Here is a 21,946-nt window from a genome sequence, read left to right on the forward strand (position 1 = left end):
TTTCATATAAAATGACTAGATATATCAATATTTGGGTAAAAATGCCATGAAATTGTATATTAAATAAATCTATTTTTTAATTATCCAATCAAAAATTTTTTAATTATCAATCATTAAATTAGAATATCTTTATGTATGTCTTAAAATCTGTCAGTGAGTTTTATATTATCAATATTTGGGTAAAAATACCAAAAAATTGTATATTGAAATAATCTATTTTTTAATTAGATAATCAAAAAAAATTTTTAATCAACCATTAAATTAGAATATATTTCTGTATATCTGAAAATCTGTCTGCATTTTTTTTATATAGTCAAATCAAGCAGCTATGTAAAATTGAGTAAAACTACTCAAATATGCAAATCAAATTACTTGAAGACAGCATAAAACATGCAATTTTTTTTTTTTTAAGTAAAAATAAATAAGTCCCAGGAATTTCACGACAAGTACCATTTAATCCAGAAATGATTCTAGTTATCAATTGTTAAAAATATAACTTTAAAATACTTATATCACCCTGGTCTCTTATTTCAAAAGAAGGGCAGCTTAAAATTTTAAAGCGACAGAACTGATCCAAATTAGTATGGATTACTTCCTAGTTTCATTTTCAATAAAGAAAATTTAGGTTTATTTTGAGAAGGGGAGGAATTGCTGATTAATTTTTTTTTTAATATTTAAAAAGATGCTTGGATTCTTGTATAGATTAGACTTTTTGAGAAAGCTTTGAAATAAAATTAAGTTATATTCCAGAATTTTTTAACCAAAATTCTGATAAGAGAATCTTATTAAAATAAGAGCCTAAATTGTTTTACAATAACCCCGTTATAAAATTAAAATTACTCAACATCATTAATTTAGAGAATCATGATGCATTCCGATGAGCTGAAGGATTTAAAATTTTACAGGATATGGTTACAGATGTTATGCTTGTGATAGTATATAACATTTGCACTATATTTGAGATGCAAAAACATCACAAGGTTCAAAGAATCTACGTAAAAATTGTAAGCATATGTTGTATATTTAAAGCTATACTTGTATTAACTTATTTAAATGCAAAATTCTAGAGGTTTATGACTACTGAAGTATGGATATATTTTTAACATGTAAAAAAACAAAAATTGTTCAATTAAGAATAAAAAAAATCTTTAGTGATTTTTTATTTTTAAAATATACTAGGTTTAAAGCAAATTTATACACTTATCTAAGATAATCTAGTTTAGTATCAAATTGTCAAGATTTCATTTTTTTTTTTTTTTAAATGAACCTGAAATTTACCCCCTCCCATCTTCCATTGTGAATCAAATAATTACTTTGCCTTGTTCATGATCCAGTAGACTGAAGAATTTTTTTTTATAAGACATAAGATTCCATTAGCACTCCCCACTTTCCTTCGAGTTAGAAATAAAGGCTGCAGTAAATTTTTTGTTTTGTTCCTTATCTCCTGTGACTGCCTCCTGCGTCACAAAATATCAGGATCCAATTCTCGGAAGCCTTCGCTGCGTCGCTCCTTCCCAATCATTTCCAACATGGCCTTCGCTTCAACATTCTGATCAAGGACAGTCCGAGGACCCTAGAAAAGACAGAAGAGTTTAAAAGATTGCTACAGTGAAGTCAAAGTTAAATGTGCAAAAATTTTGTAGAAAGGATAGATTTAATTAACATTTTCCAACAAAACTTAACATCTTACAAAGCAAAAGAAAGCAGTTAAGATGGAAGTTAAATATTCAAGTGTTTTCACAGATAAAGTGTTATAGTATATGTCAAAAACTCAAGAAAAATTTTATTGCTATATGTATGCAGTGAGGAGTTTCACTGTCCACCAAGTTCAAATTCTTATTCCATCACTGCAGTGTTGCCCTTGTGTTTGTTTTACGTATTTTGATGACGTGCTCCAAACTAATAGCACTAATACCCCCTCCTTGGCATAAGTATTCCCAGCAAACCCAACAGACAGCAAAATCTTACTTTCACTGTAAAGGTGCCCTAATGTCAGATCCTTCTGTGAAGGTTTCTTCCCTCAGACTGGTAAACTTTCAAATTCCCTTCCTGTTTGCATGATTGTACTAACATGCAAAAGTTTAAATGTAGTGTGCATAAGTTTGAGAACCACTGGCTTAGAGTGGTCATGTAAGCATGGTTTCTAATTCACAATTTACCTTATTTGAAGTGAATAGAAGTATAAAAAGTGCTTGAAATTTTAAGGTGCTTCCATTTTGTCCAACACCCATGACACATTTCAATATAAAAGGACTTTCATCATTTTATTAAAGGATATACACTAGAAAATGTATTGGAATTTGTTCTGTTTATGAAGTATAAAAACATAAAAAATTCTTAGCAACATGAATTAAAAAAAAAATCTGCAAACTTTGATTTTTATTTATTTGCATAATTGTTCTCATTTTGAGTTATTCTTACAAGGTTTTGATCAATGTAATCTTTGATCTCTAGGTATATCTTGTTAAACTCTGGAATTTGCATAGACTTTCTTACGGAACTCTTTAATCCATGAAGGTAGCATGTTCTCATTCCATCAGCTATGATCAGGTAGAAGTCATAAGCAATTCACAGTTGTATTCTTACTATGGCCTGCACTGAGGATTGAATTAACTTCCAGAAGAAGGTCACTTAGAATTAAATTTGATTTAGTACTTTATTTGTTAAATCATAAGTCACTGACGGAACACAATAGGGCGTCAATTGTGCAGAAGTATGCGAATTAACAGGAATTTATAATCTATTAACAAGGAAAAGAATTGATATTTACAGGAATAAGAATCATGTCAGCACATCTGGCAGAATTTTAAAAGGAGAGTTTCAAAGTTTGCCCTGTGTCATACTTACCTGTTGAGTTTCAGTCTGTTGTGGTTGAAGACTCCACACTTCTATTGTATCAACTTCAAAGTCTGGCAAAGCAGAGAGTTGAGGGCTGTTATAGGTAGTTGATGTAGGTGCTGCTTTGCTGTGGCCAGTGTTGAAGCTGTCATTTATCCAGAAGCCAAAATAATTGAACTGGCCACCCATACCCTGAACAGAAGATCATGTTTTAGGAAAAAAATGAAAATTGGATCACAATCCAAACAAAGGAAAAGAGACTTAATATCCTAAAGTTTGAACTGATGACAAATCAACTACATTGGTTTGAAGAAACTCTTGTTTAAGAAAATGCAAAGGACTTTAGATGGCAGGCCAAAGAAAAATTTTATACACATCTTTTGATGGAAACATTTACAATTGAATTTTTTAGCATTTGGGGTGGGAGTTGTTAATACCGAGTATATAAAAAAAGTTTAATTCTAAATGACTGAAATATTTGTTTCACTATTGCTAATTTCGACATCACAAGTATTCCTTTCACTACCGGGGAAGGAATATAGCAGCCATGTTAGCAGAGTGATGCTGCATGGGTTTTCTTCATAGTAATAACAGAGCAATGATCAAATGGATATTAAATGTCAGGTCAGACTACATATCAGCTCTAATATCCTGTTGGCAAAGTTGAACACCAATTCTTTAAGAACTTCGGACAATTAGTTAGCTACATTGTTTGGCCACATTGAGGACTCTTTGATAAGAAACTGCAGAGATCTTGGGATGGAGGGCTACAGGGAAATTGAATGAGGAAAAAAAAAAAAAAAAAAAAACTTGGATGCAAACTATTTGCAAGAATTTTAGGAGGAATTTGAAATCAATACTCCAAGCTTGGAGACCAATATCGTAGGCTGTTAGAAAACATCAGATCCCTGACCATGGGAAAATAAGACAAAATTGATGACTATTAAAATTCACCAATCCAAAGATTTTATTTTATTTTAAATTAAAAGTTTTATTTTAATCTACAAAAAAAATTTGGGATTTCATAAAATGCAGATTTAATTATTTTGTATAATGAGGTTTATTTGGCATAAAAGACCATTTACATAAACATCTTACTGCTAGAAACTGCATGGTGAGGTGATAATAGAAGCTACAGTTGCATTAAAAGAAAGCACACCTTTATCAAGGACCAAAGCACTTGGTGCTAAGAGCAAAATTCAAAATATTGAATTTCATGTAAAACTAAAAAGGTATTTACTCAATTGTCATGTCAGAGTAATGAACATATCCAAAAATCACAAAACGATAAAAAGGTAGAATTAGTCTTTGAAGGCAGCAAAAGTTGAATTTTGCTAAAATTTTTGGGAGTTTTCAGAAAATATTTACCTCTCGTTTCATTTTTAGCAAAACTTATTTTTCACCAATGTTCTTCAAAAACTTTTTATTAAGTCTTTTTTATCTTAAATGTTTTTTGTAATTTTTGGATATGTTTATTACTGCAACAAGATGACAAGTAGATACTAAATTTCAAGTAAAACCAATGGTATTTCAATATTCAAGTTTTGCTATAATAACAAAGAAGCACCAGGACTAATAGTTACCACCACTGTTCTAGTTAATCATTTCTTCAAGTGTTCAACTGAATTTTAAGACCCAAATGAAAATTGATAAAAGAGGACAAGAAAAAAAAAGCAAACGGATCTCACTAATATCTTTCAATGTTCCAAAATACAAACCATTTTAAAATTCTCACAATTTTGCCCTAGCTGGAGATGACAGACATCCACCCAACATCTCGTATTCAAAACAGATCTTTAAGATTCTGACCATCACTTTAAGTATAATTATTTGCATCTTTTGCGCTTTGTTCACTGGGTATATTTGCAAGGTAGCTTTTGAAATTCTTTTCCACAAGTCCAGTGCTCCTATAATTACTGGAATAATAAAGATCTAAGATTCCAGTTTTTCATGTCATACATAAGACTTTGGTATTTTGTTGCCTTTTCTATCCCAGCTCTGTTTAATCCATTGGGGGACATTAACTTTCTCCTTGTGTCAAGAGACGTGAACTCAGAGATTGTACCTTTGAAACAATCTTTCACCAACTAGCTAGATGCATTAGCATGGCCATGCATGGGAATAAAAAATAAAACTCAAATTCTGGTGAAGATGTATACAAAGATGATCACATGCCACAGTTCAATATTATATTTAATATGATCATGTTGAGCATGAATAACCAGTCATACCACATCAAATTCTTTTTAATCCTTCCAATCTTTCACAGCTGATACATCAGTCCGAGCAACATAGTTAAAAATGTAATGTTACAGGTCAATACTCAGGACCCACACATATGCAGACAGTCACAAGGAGACAAAGACAAGGAAAGAATTTGGCTCGTTTTTATTTTTCAGTTGAAAGACATTTACAGGTACTTCCAGAATAATGCCTCGTCTCTTGTTCAGAAGTATTTTTGTACTCCCATGCATTTAACAAGATTGCTGTATTGAACATGTGATGCTCTGCCTTTGTCCAGCCATGTTTAGGACATGGCTTTCCTTGTCGCTCTCAGACTATGTGTATAACATAGCTATCTGTTCTTGGTCACGTTTTTTTTTTCTTCCTTGCTGTGACGTCACGTCATACTCAGCTTCATTTGCATACACTGGCTGTTGCCGCTATACTTGTGTTTACAGTCAGTTAAAAAAAAAAAAAAAAAAAAAAAAAAAAAAAAAAAAAAAAAAGCCGATACTTTGGCCTAATACGTCATGAAATAATTTTGCTAATCACCTATTGTCTTTTGGGCTAACTGGTTTAATTGGGTTAGTGTCCAAAGAGTTAAAATACAGAGTGTTCCACAAGTAATAAATACATTTGGACATTACATATATCAAAAACTATTAAAGACATAAAAAGCATGCATATATATAAGTTGAATTTGATAAATTTAGCTTTAAAATCATGTCACTTTCATTTAACATATGTAGTTCAGTAGATAGAGTTTTGAAATTTGTCCAAGACTTCTGGAACACCCTGTATTTCTAAGACATTTTTTTTTGGATTAAGAAAAAAAAAAAAAGACAAAAAAAAAAAAACTATCAATGAAAATCCACCCTTAGCAGGGAGTAAAGAGAAATAAAAATATTTAACTTACAATTCCATTGGGTAACGTTTGTTGACCATGGTTTAAATACATGAAGTGATCATTGTAACCTGATGGGGTGTAGATTGCAAGATTTGGTCGGAGTGTGAACAGACGACAACCAGTCGTACCTATAAAAATAAAATTTATAAAAGCGAGCCATTATTTATATCCAAATATGTATTTTTTTTTTTTAACTACACAGTACTATTGTAGAAAAGAAAATCCAATCAATAAATAAATAACCTTTACCATAGAATTTTGGTTTTTGTTGCCAACTACAAGCAGCGATTCCACCAAAACAATACTTGTCCTTGTCCTGGACAATTATTACACTTGGTCCCTTTTTAATAATATGGGTCATCAACTGGGTGAAACTGTTGCCATGGACACGGCTACTGAAAAGTAGCATCCATGTCTGTAGAAATTCTCTTGGTAGGTGATGGGTTAAGTAGAGAAGAGCTGGATAATCGAGGAGGGTGTTCATTTTGTCCCAGTTTACCCCAGTGGCAAGGGGGAAAGAGATCAATGGCCGATCAGGAGAAAGGCAGGCACCAGCTCGACTAGAATCCTAAGGAAAGGAGAAAAAAAAAAAAAAAGTCACAAGGAGACAAAGACAAGGAAAGAATTTAATTCACTTTTTTTTTTCAGTTGAAAGACATTTACAGGTACTTCCAGAATAATGCAAAAATATATTTAATAAACTAAAATTTCTACAATATAATTTTTTAAATATCGCTGATCGGTATTAAATGTAACGATAAATTCCTTAAGTTAAAAAAACGTAAAGAAACTGAAACATGCATGCAACTATTGTTTTTTCTAAAAAGTTCATTTCTTGTAATTAAGTAAAATAAATTCTGACTGAACCAAAACCTACAGACAGAGTTAAGTATGATAACCATTTGGCCAGCTTGACAAAATCTGAAGTGTTTTCAAACCTACTTATTTTTAACACGTCATGTGAACCATTCACGCATACATGTTCGTGGAATAGTTAGCGAACAGCTAAAAGTCCGATGACTCCCATGTATTGATCTTCAATTTTACCCCCTTAGAAATTTTCCACATGTCTGAATATGCTATATCTCAAATTTCAAGTTTTTAAATAAAAAAAAAAAAATGTTAATTATATAAGTAATATAATATATTATATAATGTGTGTGTGTGGACTTTTCAACTTATATAATTAACAATTTTTTTTTTTATTTAAAAACTTGAAATTTGAGATATAGCATATTCAGACATGTGGAAAACTTCTAAGGGGGTAAAATTGAAGATCAATACATGGGAGTCATCGAATTTTCTTGATTTCATCCAGCCTTGACAGACGTTTTTAAATATTCGAGTACTTTTCTTTTTATGATTTGGAATTCATTCCATTTGCGCTTTTTCCAAGGAACTCTGCCTTTTGGATTATTTTGGACCATTTGGAATTTACCTATTGGATTGAAATTTTAAATTCTACCGTTTTGGATTTTACCATTTTTGGATTTTTACCCTTCACCGGACTGTCTATTCATGTGAAATCTTTATTTTGCCTCCTGTTCCCCTTACCTCACCCTTTTTTTTTAACAAGTAAGATCTGTGACTTACTTGTAGTTTAATTAAATACTTTTATATGCAAAATCCGATCCTGCATTTTGCTAATTCCTGCCCTCTGATAAGAAGGAGAGTACTTCTTCGAAACTCCGCGGATTAAGGACTATCCACTTATCTTGTGTTTCCTTTTTTAAAATTAAATGTTTTTAACTCTTTCTCAAGATGTCTTAACATGTTTTATTAGTCATTTGTTCATATTATAAGCTCTACTTCCTTTTCAGTTTTATTGAGCTTTTACATCTGGCTGAGTTTATTTTACTTGTAAATATTAACTCTTTAATATTTATAATATATTTTAAGTTTACCATTTTGATTACCTTGGTAAACTTATTGTAATTTTTATTTTATATATATATATATATATATATATATATATATATATATATGTTAAGTAATGCCCATAAGCTTTTGAGATTAAGATTTCAAGGTAATTCTAAATTTTATATAAAGGGTATTCAGACATGCAAGCTTTTTAGACAAAAATTTGGCTGGCAAAAGGTTAAAATTGAAAGAGTTGATCTTTGCAGACTACCAAACCCCTTGATCAATTTTGGATCTAAACACTTAAAATTTTAGATGTAGGTTACCTGGACAATGTCAAACATTGATATATATATATATATATATATATATGTTATGAACAGTACATAGGGCCCAAGCAAAGCTAGTAATCAAAAAAAAAAAATCTAGTTATTTTATTTCCAAATGGAGTTTTTAAAACAAAGATTTGATAGTTTGTATCATTGTAAGGGAACCAACATGCAGTCTTAGTCGCAAAGTAGACTAAGAATAGGAAAGAACTAACTTTTTTGCTGTACAATATTCATTTCCTCATTGTTACAACCATGACGTCACACATGATCATTTTCTCCATCATCCATGCTTCTCACGTGATGGTTCCTTTAATGAGATCTCTACCATTCTTGTCTATAATGGAATTTTTAAAAATCTTTATTTTTCCAACTGGGGATGTCATTTTGCGTGCATTTGCATACAGCCATCCACACTGTTACATCTGAAGAGCAGCTAAATAAACTAAAAATATTTTTGCTATGGATTGCAAAACGCGCCTAAGGCTGTAAAAAAGGAGAAAATATAGGTATTTGCAGAAATAAAAAGATAAAAATTTAGACCGATTCTTTTGGTCAGTGAAATGCCACCAACCAGTGTATGGATATACATATAAGCAAATAAAAAAAAAAAAAAAAAAAAAAAAAAAAAAAAAAAAAAAAGATATGAACCTCAAAAGTTAAGTTGAAGCACTTATAGAAAACTGCATCAAATAATCGCGTGAAGAGAGAAGCTTTCAAAAGCCAAATCTCCACTTCCATTTGAGTGACTTTTCGCTTTCCTGCTAAACTATCATCAAGTTGAGATTCTGAAAAAAAAAAAAAAAAATAAATAAATAAAAATATCATTTGGAGGATGTACACAACTATGGACTAAAATAGGTTTTCATACTTACATGTTCAGGATTAGTGTTAAGACTAGACTATCAAATAAAAATAAATCCATATATTAATACTTTTAGTAGTACCTTTAACATATACGTGTCAGAATAATTTATTATCTGGAAACTATCAGGAGATCCTATTAAAAAGACGGATAGGTGATAACATTACAAACATTAAATTAGTATATAGATTTAATAATTTAATGTTTGTAGCATGATTGAACGCCCACAGAATGCATATATTACACATGAAAGATGCCGCTATTGAATTTTCACGGGTCCTATGCTACTATGGTTGTTGATTGTTTTGTCTTACAGCATATCAACTCTTCCGGATTATTTAATGCCGAATCCAAAGATTCGGAAGAAAAATTTTTAATTGAATATATTTGTTGTTTTCAAGTCGGTTTCTATTTAACCCATAGTTGGGACCCTAACAGTTACTACCACTCCGGGTCAGAGTGGACCTGGGAGCAATGGCAATTAAAGGGTGGCTTCACACTCCCCAAAACCCGCAAGCTGGGGCCTCACCACTGGATAAAGTTTAAGGTTATATCCAGGACCATCCTGCTACTATGTATAAATTTTTACTAAATTTAGGCTATCTCATACAAGAATATGCTACCTCATCCCATATCTGAATAGTCATATTTCTCAAGTATTCTGCTCTTAGCATGAATCCCAGTTTAAAGAGTTTTTTTAAAGTCAAATTCTTGATGGTCCGAGTTCCAGACCAAACATTTTCAATATCTTCAATGATTTTTTTCATAACTAAATATTTCCCACCTGCAGCAAGCCTGCCATTTGCATGCACCGTAAACATGTAGCATAGTACATGCTTACATAAATAGGCCATGAACCATGTTTTAACTTATTTACATATATTTTGCCCAAATTGGAGACTTCTACACTAACAAGTCAAATGAGCCAGGACAAAAGCAGGAAATAGATCAGAATTCTGAAGAACACATGCCATAATAGTATTTAAAGAAAAAAGACTGAGACTAGCAACATCACATCTGAGAGATTACAGGGAAGAAAGTGTGGAGCACAATCAAATTACAGATTCATTTCTGTACCTTATCAAGACCCTGCAAAGGAGATTATATATATATATATACACTTATCAAGTAATGCACTCAAGAACAAATGGTGAAGGAACAAAGGCAGATTAAACAATTTGCAGACCAACAACTCTTGCAATTTCTTTAAGGCTACAAAAAGCACCTACAGACCCTTAATGCAGGGACAAGCTCCCCTCAAAAGCAAGGACGGGTCGATATGAGTATCTCTGCCATCAATTCCAGATGGAGAGAACACTTTGAAGGGCTGCTGAACAAAACTGATCCATACAATAACGATGCCTTGAATGACATTCAAGCACCTGCCGAATCTCTTTGCAGAATCCTGAACCTCCAGGAAGTCAAGGGAGCAGAATAACAGGGCTCCCCGGACTTGATTGTATCTCAGCTGAAATCTACAAGACTGATGGAAGTCTAACCCAACTGCATCAACTCCATCAAAATCTGGGAAGTATAAAGAATTCCAATGAAATTCAGAGATACTGCCAACATCAAGACATAAGAGGAAGGGTGACTGATCAGAATGTGGGAACTATAGAGGTATTTCTCCTGGCTAATGCTAGAAAGGTCCTGGCTCACATGCTGAGCAGATGCCTCTCTCCACTCGCTGAAAGTTCTCCAAGAAACCAAAGTTGGCTTTCACCCAAACATGATATTCTCAATGCATCAACTTCAGAAGTGCAGAGAGCAAAATCAACCTCTACATGGCATTTATTGACCTGACGAAAGGCTTTGACTGTTCCAAAGCATATACTTTGGAAAACTTGTCACTTTTGGATGCTCTGAAGTTTATGGAGATCAGGTTTCTCTATGAATGCATGAACACCACCGTTCTGACAGCAACAGCATCGCCCTAATGCTCTTGTTTGTAAGAGCCATCACACACGGTCAAGAACAACCTGATGGAATTCCAGTATACTGATAAGAACTGCATCTGAAGAATACCTGCAGCAGATTTACAATGCCTTTAACTACATCTATATCCAACTCAGCCTTGCCATTAACCCAACATGACTCAGATCATGTATCAACCAAAGTCTGAGAACAGGGCCAATGCTGCAGCTCTCTTCCTCACTATGGACAACAAAACTCTGGAGGACGTAGATCATTTCCTATACCTTAGAAGCCACCTATAAGCTAATGCTGACATTCAAGCATAAGTTCAATACTGCCGAAAATGCGCTGGAGCCGCCTCTGGACCCACTTTATAAGATGGACAACCGAACAGACACCACCGATACTTCAGGGCACTGGGGAAGTTTCAAACATTGCCTATCAATATGGGCACATGGGAAACAGACTGTCAAGGCCAACCTCTAAGAGAATAGAAAGAAAAGAATATCCTCAAGCCAACCCACCAAGTGGAAATGGAATTACCTGCCCTCACTGCGAGAGGCAGTTAAGGCCAGGATCAGCCTTGGAGACACACACACCAAGAGAGAGGAGAAAAAAAAAAGCCCAATTTTGATTTTTTTTCATTATTTCTGCTTTTAAATCACAACTTTTTACCCCCCCCCCCATTAGAGTTATTTCATAAATTACGTGTATGTATAGATTGCTTGTTTGTTGATGTTTAATGACATTTCAACCATTTTAAGGTCATTTTCGAGCCAAAAATTTTTTCCCATTCAGACAGTTCTTTTGACGTGATTGTTTTGTTTGAATTTTTCATTCTGGTATGATTGGGGGGGGAGGGGTTATTTCGGTCATTCTTTAAGGCTTGGCAACAAAAATTCACATTTCTATTCAATGAGTTTTCTTGTCAGATTTTGTTAATATTGGACTTTTTTCTTTGAAAATATGATTGTACACATTTCAAGAAATTTAAAAAAAAAAAAAAAAAAAAAAAAAAAAAAAATTTATTTTTCAATTAATATTTTATATTTTGTAATATCTCAATCTTAAAAGCGGCATTCACCCTAAGTACATAGAACTGGCTTTCCCCAAAGCAACAAGCGTCTAGGGAATATCAAATTCACAAGTGGTTCTCAATCGCAGGTATTTTGTAATAATTATTGCGTATACATGATTTTTGCATTCAGTTCAGGTTTCATTGTAATGGTTACACTGAAGCTCATCTTTTCCGTCAAGCAGACGTATGTAGGTCAGTCTTGTGTGGCCAATATATATACGCATTGATACAGCGTCTTCCTTTCGATTGATTACCAGGTTTTTGTTTTCTGTTCCAACTATGGAACAATGTTCAAAGATATTCCATATCGTTTGTCATTTTAGTTTTATTTATTCTGCGACTTAAAATGTGATATTTTAATATCTAGGTACTTGTTAAGAGATTTTTTTTTTAGCAGATTTATCTGCTTTTTAGTTGTCTAATACTATGAAATGGAACTGATTAGCTTTGAAAGTCTAACAAGGGATAACCTTCAACTCTAGCTGTGGTGTGTATGCAGAAGGTTCAGAAAAATAACCACATCTAATAGTTTCACCAGAATTCGTAAAATCCAAAAATAGGACAAAAATCACAATACCATTGTTATCAAAGACCAGTGATAAGTGAAATAAAACTAAACACTGAAAAAGTTGCTAAAATGTAACAAAAAACTTTAAGTGTTGAAACCAAGGTTGCAGAATAAAAGGTTTTGTAAGGAGTCTAAATCAAACTAAATTAGACCCGAAATATGCTTTTTCTTCATCTTCAAAGAATCATGTTTGAATATTGGAAAATGTTAAAGTTGAATATTCTGGAATTCAAGGTGATAGAGTTTAACCTTCCAATTCCACAACCCTGGTTGCAATGTTAAACCATCTTTAAACGCGTTTCTTGAAGTAATATTCAAAAGGTCTTACCATCAACTGGGAGATCATCCAACAATGTGGTAGCAAGTCGACGAATGGATTCATGGTTAGCCGTCAGGTTCCAATGGTATCGTGTAGACACCAGGCGAGACATTTGCATCCATAACGATTCCACTAATTGGTCAACTAACTAAAAAATAGTATTTTGGGAAAAAATATGTAAATATCATTTGCTAAAAATGATAAATAGTTCAGTTCAATAAGTCAAATAATGTATTATGTTTAGGAATTTGGGAGATGAGGATTTGTATCCAGATAATTTGGACTACCGTTTTATTTTTGGTGTCATTCTTACATTTCAATGTAACCTCTGCATAATTTCATGCCAACTCATGCAGATCATGTCATCCGAACCTCTCAAACTTTCCCCAGTTATTGGTATCAAAAACTAGACATGCATAGTTTTTGTATACCTCCTACACAAAATCTTGCCTGTAACAAATTTTAACATTACAATTCATTTTATGTACAAAAATGTAAAATTTTCTAAATGTTACATGTCCAACATTTTACAACATATCTGAAATCTTGTTTTGAAAACACTCGGAGTTCCAAGTTCAAATTTTTAAAATGGTTTAGTTTATAACTGAAAAGTTATAAAATTTTAGGGGCATTTCATTTGAACCTGTGGTGTAAGGGATATTTTTCTATTACTTTTATGATTCTGATCATATTCTTACATTTCAATCTAAATTTTAACCTGGTTCAGGTGAATCTTTTCAAACTAGAGGCTCTACATAGAATTTCAAAGTGAAGCGTATATTTAGTCCACTAGCATAGAGTGGACATTTCAGACATGAACATGAAGTGCAAATTTATCATTTTCATGTTATTCTTAGTTATCTAGAATATAAATCTCACCTGTGCTTAAATGTATGCATGCCTCAAACCTTTGACAGAAGCAACGGATTTTAATGAGATCAGTATTGTTTTGAAGCTCAACCCTTCGGACGACAAATATTGAAAAATTGACTGAAAACATTCATTCCTTCACCCTCAAGTGAGCACTTTTCTACAGGGAGGGGGCTGCTTCTTTAACTGATATTTTCAAGTCACTCTTTTCGATTGACTAGCTTTAATTCAAACCTTCGCCACTTGCAGTTTGGCAATGGGCGCAACAGCAAAGACATCACTTTTTTTCACGTTCTTTTCTTCCTTCACGGTATGGGTCTGAGCTTGCCACCACTTTTTTTTGCTCAACACATCTCCAAAACCTGAGCAATGCTGGACACTCAGGCTAGTCACCTATGGAAAAGACTAGACTCCAGAAAAATTAGTTTTCTTTAATTGCCATGCTGTATGCCCACATTCAATTTTCAGAACTGCCTTAAGATGATATATAATCAGAGTTCATAGAACAGAAGGAATACAGTCATAGAAAAGAAGATCTACTCGGGGTTAGCAGAAGAGAATTTGGTTCAAACTCAAAATTCTTTATAAGCTAATGTAGGTACAGTAACCCACTATAACATTCTGGCCTTTAAAATATCACTTACTAGCAAGGAGACCTGACCTTGCCCAGGATTGAATCCTCAATGAATTCATCACACTCCCATTTTTTTTTGTCATCGAAATCAGTTGAATTGCTCATTTTTCAATCAATTCGATTAATTGCCTGCTCTAGTTGGGGGACCCATCAGAACGCACTGGGAGGAAGCTTCACAGATCTTACCACAATGACAATCCACAATACATCGTAGTCTACATTGCATTGTAGAGAACCTACTAATTTTATAAAATAAATTAATAAATAAAAGTTTAAAAAGCAAATTCAAATAGGTTTCAATTGTGCTCTAAACAGCAACATTGATTTAGAGCACAATTGATATTTTGATATGACCGTCATATCAAAGAACCTACTGTTGATTTTATGTCATGCTTTTCAGCTTGTATGGTAATAAAACTTCAAATTCACTTATGTTTGGCTGTATAAGAGGTTAACTGGTGAAAATCGTCTGTTCCTTCTTTCATTAGATATTTCAATTATTGATGCTTATCAAAGACATTTGATACAAAACTTTACTACCAAGTCAAAGTACCTTCATATGAAATTTCATAAGTTCAAACTTTTTCAAGATCTTGGCAAGTGGATCTAAGGGTTATCATACTTAACTTGCTGTTTTTAGGTTTGGATCTCAGCTCAAATATTCTTTTCTTACTAACAAGTGAACTGTTTAGAAAAAAAAACAAAAAAAAACATTGCACTCATCTCAGTTTTTCAATTTTTTTTTTTTTTTTTTATTTCATTTTTTTTTTTAAGGAATTTAACATTACGTTTAATACTTAGATTATTATTTCTATTCCTAAGAAATCTGTATTAATTAAATATAGATATGCATATTTTATGACTGGGAAACGCTGGGCAGCCTGCTAGTACGTAAGTCTACCTTGCTCTGAAGTCACTTTACTTGCCTTCCTAGTAAAGGCAAAGTTAGGCTCAGGTTTTTTAATGTGGAAAAAAAAAAGCTTCAAAAAGTGAGGCACTCTGGATTTCAGAACACAGGAAAATGGACCTTGGGTTTAGTGTTGGCAGCCTCTTAATTCTCGCTTCGCTTATTTTGTCCTTTAGTCCTCATATTCCATGAGCGATGTTTCTGACAAAGGAGGAAAAATTGCTGTTTTCTGGGTTGAAATTTAACACTTACCATTGACTAGTTTTTGATCCAGGAAATTTTTTTTTTTGCTCCTTTCATTAAGTGACGTCATGCCTTGTGTAAAGTGATTTTCATAAAAACAAAAAAAAAAATGCCCCAGTCAAAGATTTAAGGACAAACCAGATACAATTTGATATTTTAATCATCACATAAAGCCGATAACAAAATACTAACTACATGATTTTATGATTATTCACTTTTTCCACGTATTCAACAAATAAATGAAACCAAGTACCCTCCCCTTCCTCACTGTGCTCGATCTGGGAAATAACAAGTAATAAACATTTTTAAAGCCAGGTTTGCAAATTGACGTACCTGCTGGAGAGTTGAGAATTCTACAGACTGAGTATTTGCCGTTGTGATCGGCGTCTTCGCTGGAACTTTCATCTTACAGAGAGCAATTATAGCTTTCCCTTTCTCTTCGACGGTCCCCTTCAAGAGAGTGGCAAGGCTATCCCCAAATTTGGATTGGGAAACGGTCACTGAGCATTGAGGAGGAATCTTGTCCTTGCTTGGACATATTGTCGAAGAGCAGAGAACATGCTCATAGAAGTTCTGGGCAATATCATCATGGACTTTATTCTTGATGTATTCCTGGAGAAAAAAAAAAAAAAAAAAAAAAAAAAAAAAAAAAAAAAAAAAAAAAAAAAAAAAAAAAAAAACCCCAAGAAGTTAGTTTGAGAATTATTTGAATGTTTAAATAGAATAAAATAAGCAAAAACAATTCAGTCACTTATTACTAACATTACATAAGGGGCAAGGAAACCGAAGTCTCCAAGAATGAAATATCCCCTCCTAAGATTAGTTTATGGTCCATCCATTAGTGGAACTGCAAGTTAACTAATTAGCTGAGAGAACTTTAGTATCTTGTGAGAGTCAATTCTCTCCAGAAATAAAACCGCTAGAAACTCCAACGTCTTGTCTCCTTTGTGTGTGAAGAGAAGTTTTATTTGTTTAGCACTAGTTATGAAGGAAAAATTAGCCATTTGTTGAATGGTGGCAGCCAGAGAAGAGGAAAGATAGTAAGAAAAGGTAATTCACACAGCTATAAACGGACATTGTCTGATAATTAAAACCATACACACATCGCAAATACTAACACAACACAAAAACAAAAATAGAAAGATTGAACGAAACACAAGTCACATAAAAGAAACAGTGTTAATACTCCATATACAAAGAACACTTTTAGTCACAATTTCACAACAGCAAATAACATCTAGACAAGTTTGAAAAATAAAAAAAAAATAAAAAGTTTCACTTCTTGGTACTTATTCAGTTGACGACCCAATCTCCCACAATCTCACATTGACATCTTCCAACAAATAATATAAGCAGCTGGAAGTTGCCGAAGTGATTATCCAATCAGCTGTCAGAAGATAAAAGTGACAAATTCATTAAATTGAGAAATTTTTTTTTTAAACCGAAAATTACTAACTATATCAATGTAAAATACGCCTGTCCCCTCATGTTAAGAATGGCTTTTTAATAGAAAACTACTTACAAAGAGAACACTGTATTCATTGTCTGGCCATCTTCACTTTAGCACCTAGCTGTTTATGTAACCTGCTGAAAGATGCAGATACAAAGTCGCTGAAGATTGGGTTGTAGACCAAATAAGTATCCCATTTCATTTATTTTCAAAATTGTCCTTACATCATAATCGCTCTACTCCCATCACGCCTCCGAGACATTCCAGTCCATATCATCCAGCCCTGACACCACTCCCTCAGATTTTTTTTTCTTATGAACACCTCATAAAATTTAAGTAAAAACTAAGAAATCTGCATTTTTAACAAATGTTTGAATCAAGGAACCCATTTTTTTCAGAGGGCTGATTTTGGTCCAGAGATCAGAATTTGGTGCACCGCAACACTATTTTGGAACTCAAACGTTCCAGAAAATTTGCAATTTTGGGGTTACTTTCAGACATAATAGAAGGCTCCTATTGCTTTTGGAATTTGTACACAACTGGCCAATTAGTAGATGGTCTGTAGAAAAAAAAAAAAAAAAAAAATGGAAAACCGGTTTTTAAACAAATGGAGTGGCTTTTCTATTGCAACAATTTTATTCCACTGTAAATAAAATTTAAGTAAAGTTTTAAAATGGAAGAGCTTAAAAAAGAATGATTCTTTTTATCTTCCAAGAAATAATTTTAATTTATATTAAGGAGTTATACAACTCTAGACATGTTATTCCCCCTGATCAGAAAAATCGGATTCAGTTATACAGAGGATCCAAAAGGCCTCTTATTTTTTTTTTTAACTAAAAAACTAAGGCATTGAAGAGCTACAAAGGATTGAATAAAACAATTTAGTACCCTAATTCACAAGTGAATCAAGGTCAACTTCTAGATTAGATTAGTTGAAATATGCAGCTAAAGGAGACAGGAAAGAATCTATATCAATAGGATTGCGTTATTTTGCATCACACTTACATCTAAGTGCATCTAAGTGACCGTCGATTAATTGTTATGGACTTCCATTTCTTATAAGAAATAAGATAAGTTTTGGTTTCGATTATAGCTAAAGGAACTCAGAAATTATATCTCAGCCCCTTTAAGAAACTCATTTCTTATCGAGCACTTTCAGTTGAATTAAACTCAATTTAGCTCTCATGCACAGATCATGATTAGATCACTGACAGACGTTAAAAGCATTTAAAAAATAAATTTTTAAATTAAACAGCATTTCTCACGGTTAACGGTAGCCGAATGGATTCGGTCCTTACTAATGAAGCCAGGGACAGCTGTCACCAGGTTTGAATTTATTAACTGGTGTTAATCATGACACCCTACACTGATGATCCCCAAAAAAGGATCAAACACTAGTGTCTGTAAGTATTTAATTTAATATATATATCTCAAGTTTTGGTTCAAGTTGATGCACCCAAGTCATGGATATATTTTTTTATTTTTGAAATTACAACTATATATATATATATATATATATATATATATATATATATATATATATATATATATATATATATAAAAAGCAATAGAATATTATATGAAATCTGCAAAAATTAAAATGTGATTTAGTTTTATACTAAGCCAGTAAATAAACGTATATCACGGGAAACTGTTTGAAGGGACGAAGAGACTTTATTCGAGCATACAGAACGTAACTCAAAACAAAACTGAAAACGTAAACACAAAATGGAAGAGGTAGATGACAACTCAAAATAACACTCATGCCGAGTTATCTCCCTTGACCGATATGTGATCATAATTCAATACCATTCGTGACACCTTTTTTCTTTGAGATGAGGGTTCATAGAGCCAGTTACAAAGGGTTAGTAACTGTCTTTCAGGTAGGATGGTTTTGCCCCATGTCTGGGGAGTGGGGAGGGGGGGGGAGACGAGCAGGTCTTTATTGACAGTCAAGGAGATGGGGTGTGTTGTATCTGTTCTGTAGGAGGAGTTTACTGGAATCTTCTCAGTCACAATAGGAAGTTCCACTGGCTAATTGACTGCTTAGTAGTAATCAATTGTTGCTGGCTACACTGCTAATTGTCTCAGGGATGGCGGCCTTGGTAAGCAAGGCAGGTCGCTATCTTCTACACTGTCATCTGGATGTTCAAGATGAATCCTTAAGCTGTTACTTGGAGAAGGGACCCTTAAGCAATCATCTTTGTGGACCTTGCATGTACAAGCCCCTAACTGGGAGCCGGAAAACTTTTGAATGTACATCCACTTATCTTGCTTGATCGAAATCAAGTATCGCTCACATCCTTTATCTTTCTTATAGGTCATTGTGAAGGTACACAATGTCTGACATTCACCTCCATGTAAGGCCTATGTGAGTGGTTGGGAGCTTTAGACCACTCACTGTAAACATGGTTGGCTTTGCAGCTATGATGCGGTTCTATAGGATTCATATCATTGAAGTGGATGTGTTCATTGGTAAACTGGTCCTTGTGATACAAGATTTCTTTGGGGAACAATCAGAATGATCCAAACCTACAGTTCAACGTGCAACATGCTACAGTGAGCGAGAGTGTAGAGATCTGTGAATCAGCTTGGTTCAACTCAAGCTCTTGTTGGACATCTTGGACGACCTTTTCAGCAACAAGGTTATGATTGACATTTTTAAGGTTACCTATTTATAGAAATATGGTGAGCGGGCAGAAACTCTGCATTTTTAAGGGATTTGAGGCTGGGGCAGTTTGTACTTATGACAGGTGGATTAACGCCGGGTCTGATGGGCAAACAGGTCTTTAGAATAGCCTCCCACAATGTGTCCTTTTGCTCATTTGGAATAGAAAGGGCAATGGTATAAGAGCTGACATACTCCCGTAAGACAAAAATCAGTTGTCTATTTCTCTTGATATCAGCAACAAACCTAAGCCAGAGTGCATTCGGGGGGGGGGGGTCTTCACAGGACTGAGGAACAGCTATGAGTGAAAAGCTGCTCAATGTAGCGCACTGGTGACACTATACAATTTTGTTCACGGCTTCAGCCAGGTCCAAGGCTGAGAAATACTGGCTGACTACCTGTTGCATCTGGTGTTTGGTAGGGCGTCCCAGCTTAATATGCAGTGCCATCAGTAAGGCATGTCAGAGGATAATAATTGCATCCTGTTGTGGGAGAAGAGGATTCTTTCGACAAACTACAAGGCCATCTTGGGCTAATGTGGCCGTCTAAAGCTTTGATAGGCGAGTTCCCTGCATCAGGTGTGCCTGTGTTCATCTAAGGTCTGAGCCGTCATCTTGAATTTCTTTCCATGCAGGATGGCTGGTATACAGGAGGTTTGACAATCCCTTAATTATCTCCACAAGGGAAGTCCTAAACACGGCAACCTCCTCCTGCACCCATAAGGAGACCTAACAGTTGACAGGAACTACGTTAATTTGGGGTTGGTTGAGAACTGGCCTCGGCAGAGCTTTTCATAGGCCTGAACACAGGGTTTGCTATAGATGAGGATAGCGGGAGGAGGTCTTGACTGAATCAGATATGGGCCAAAATGTTCGATCGCTGCAGCAATAGCCAATGCCTCTACTTCACATGGTAACCAGGTGGGTTAATGGGCATGTATTCTCACAGAAAAATTACCATAGAGCAATAGTTTCCCTCCTGTCTGCGTACATCAGGGCACCAATACTGTTGTCTGACAGAACCGTCAGTCATGATGCACAACTGGTCAGCAGGACAGGGTACATGAATGGTTTTTACGAAAGTCAGGTGCTTCTGAGCAGCGAAGAATGCCTCAATTTCAGGCCAGTTTACAGCATTCTGTGACTTTTCCTGCAGCGGCTTTATATAAAGGGCTAAGAAAGTGGGAACAGTTAGGAATGACAGTTTAGGACCTTGTAGGCTCCTATGAATGATCAGAGACCCAGAGAAGTTGACAGGAGCTGAGTGTAGAAATATGGTGGGGCCCAGCTGACAAGGATCCCTCTGACCATATCTATCCAAAGATGGTTTGCTTAGCACAGTATGGTTTTGTTGGCGAATAGTCTTAAATTAGCCAGATATAGAGTTGTGAGGAAACTGATAATGGGTCTTCAATGTTGTTCTCTCCACAGTAAAGATCAAGTTTTGCCACACATCCCTTCACCAGCAAGTCGACTAGTATTCTACACAGTTCTAGAGCGGTTTCTGATCCTGGCATACCCATCGTGCATCATGCATAGACACGCATGCCTTTGAAAGGGGTCACAACACCACAATATTTCATGGATTCCTTTGCCAAGAGTTGATAGGCGTTAGTGAGGTCGGTTTTGATAATTTATCACCACTGACCTATCTTTCTTAAAGTTGAGTCAATGTTCAGCATGGCAGATGACCGAAGCTTCGCATATCGACCGATGCTAGAAAATGCAGTAATCAGGCAACGCCCTCCATTAGGCTTTTTGACAAGGAAGGATGAGCTCACATACTCCACTGCTACTCCAATATTTTCTGGATGGGAAAATACACCAAGATGTTCTAACTCATCGAACTCAAGTTACAGTTCTCAGAGTCCATTTTCATTGTAATGGGGGAAGTCAACCTCGAAGCTTGGCAGCTAAGTAGGACCCATCTTAATGGAAGCCTTGAAGTGACAAAACGAGCCATACCCAGGCAGATCCTCTCCAAAAACTTCATAAAACTCCAAATTAAGCTGTTGAAATTTCAGCTTCTCTGCCGATAACATGTCATCTGGGTTGATGACCACACAGAAAGCAATGTTGTCATGGTGTTTGCTTGAAGTTGGGTACTCAGCATGCCAGATGTTGGAATGAACGCGGATATAGCCTGGCAAATGTGATTGTTGTGGTTCACTGGTGTTGTTGACAAGACACTTTTCCTCCTACATTCCTTGTGATTATGGGTGGTGGCCAAGGTTTAACTAATACTACATGGCCAGAATCCCAACAAGGCTCAAT

The 21,946-nt window shown here is 34.5% G+C and overlaps 1 protein-coding gene across 1 annotated transcript in view; it reads right to left on the minus strand.

The window, feature by feature from the left end:
* Window positions 1–396: 396 nt before the first annotated feature.
* LOC145293441 (MTOR-associated protein MEAK7-like) overlaps window positions 397–21,946 on the minus strand; it is a 31,292-nt gene continuing 9,742 nt past the window's right edge. The window contains exons 2-8 of the mRNA XM_080140020.1: window positions 15,889–16,167; window positions 12,911–13,049; window positions 8,809–8,945; window positions 6,218–6,536; window positions 5,978–6,096; window positions 2,848–3,030; window positions 397–1,573 (exon numbers count right to left, since the gene is read on the minus strand). Of these exons, the coding sequence (XP_079996146.1) occupies window positions 1,463–1,573; window positions 2,848–3,030; window positions 5,978–6,096; window positions 6,218–6,536; window positions 8,809–8,945; window positions 12,911–13,049; window positions 15,889–16,167 (1,287 nt within the window). The 3' untranslated portion in view covers window positions 397–1,462. The remainder of the gene's footprint in view (window positions 1,574–2,847; window positions 3,031–5,977; window positions 6,097–6,217; window positions 6,537–8,808; window positions 8,946–12,910; window positions 13,050–15,888; window positions 16,168–21,946) is intronic.

The sequence above is a fragment of the Euprymna scolopes genome, chromosome 2 (assembly GCF_053919585.1).
Source record: "Euprymna scolopes isolate OS-2025 chromosome 2, ASM5391958v1, whole genome shotgun sequence".
NCBI classification, from domain to species: domain Eukaryota; kingdom Metazoa; phylum Mollusca; class Cephalopoda; order Sepiida; family Sepiolidae; genus Euprymna; species Euprymna scolopes.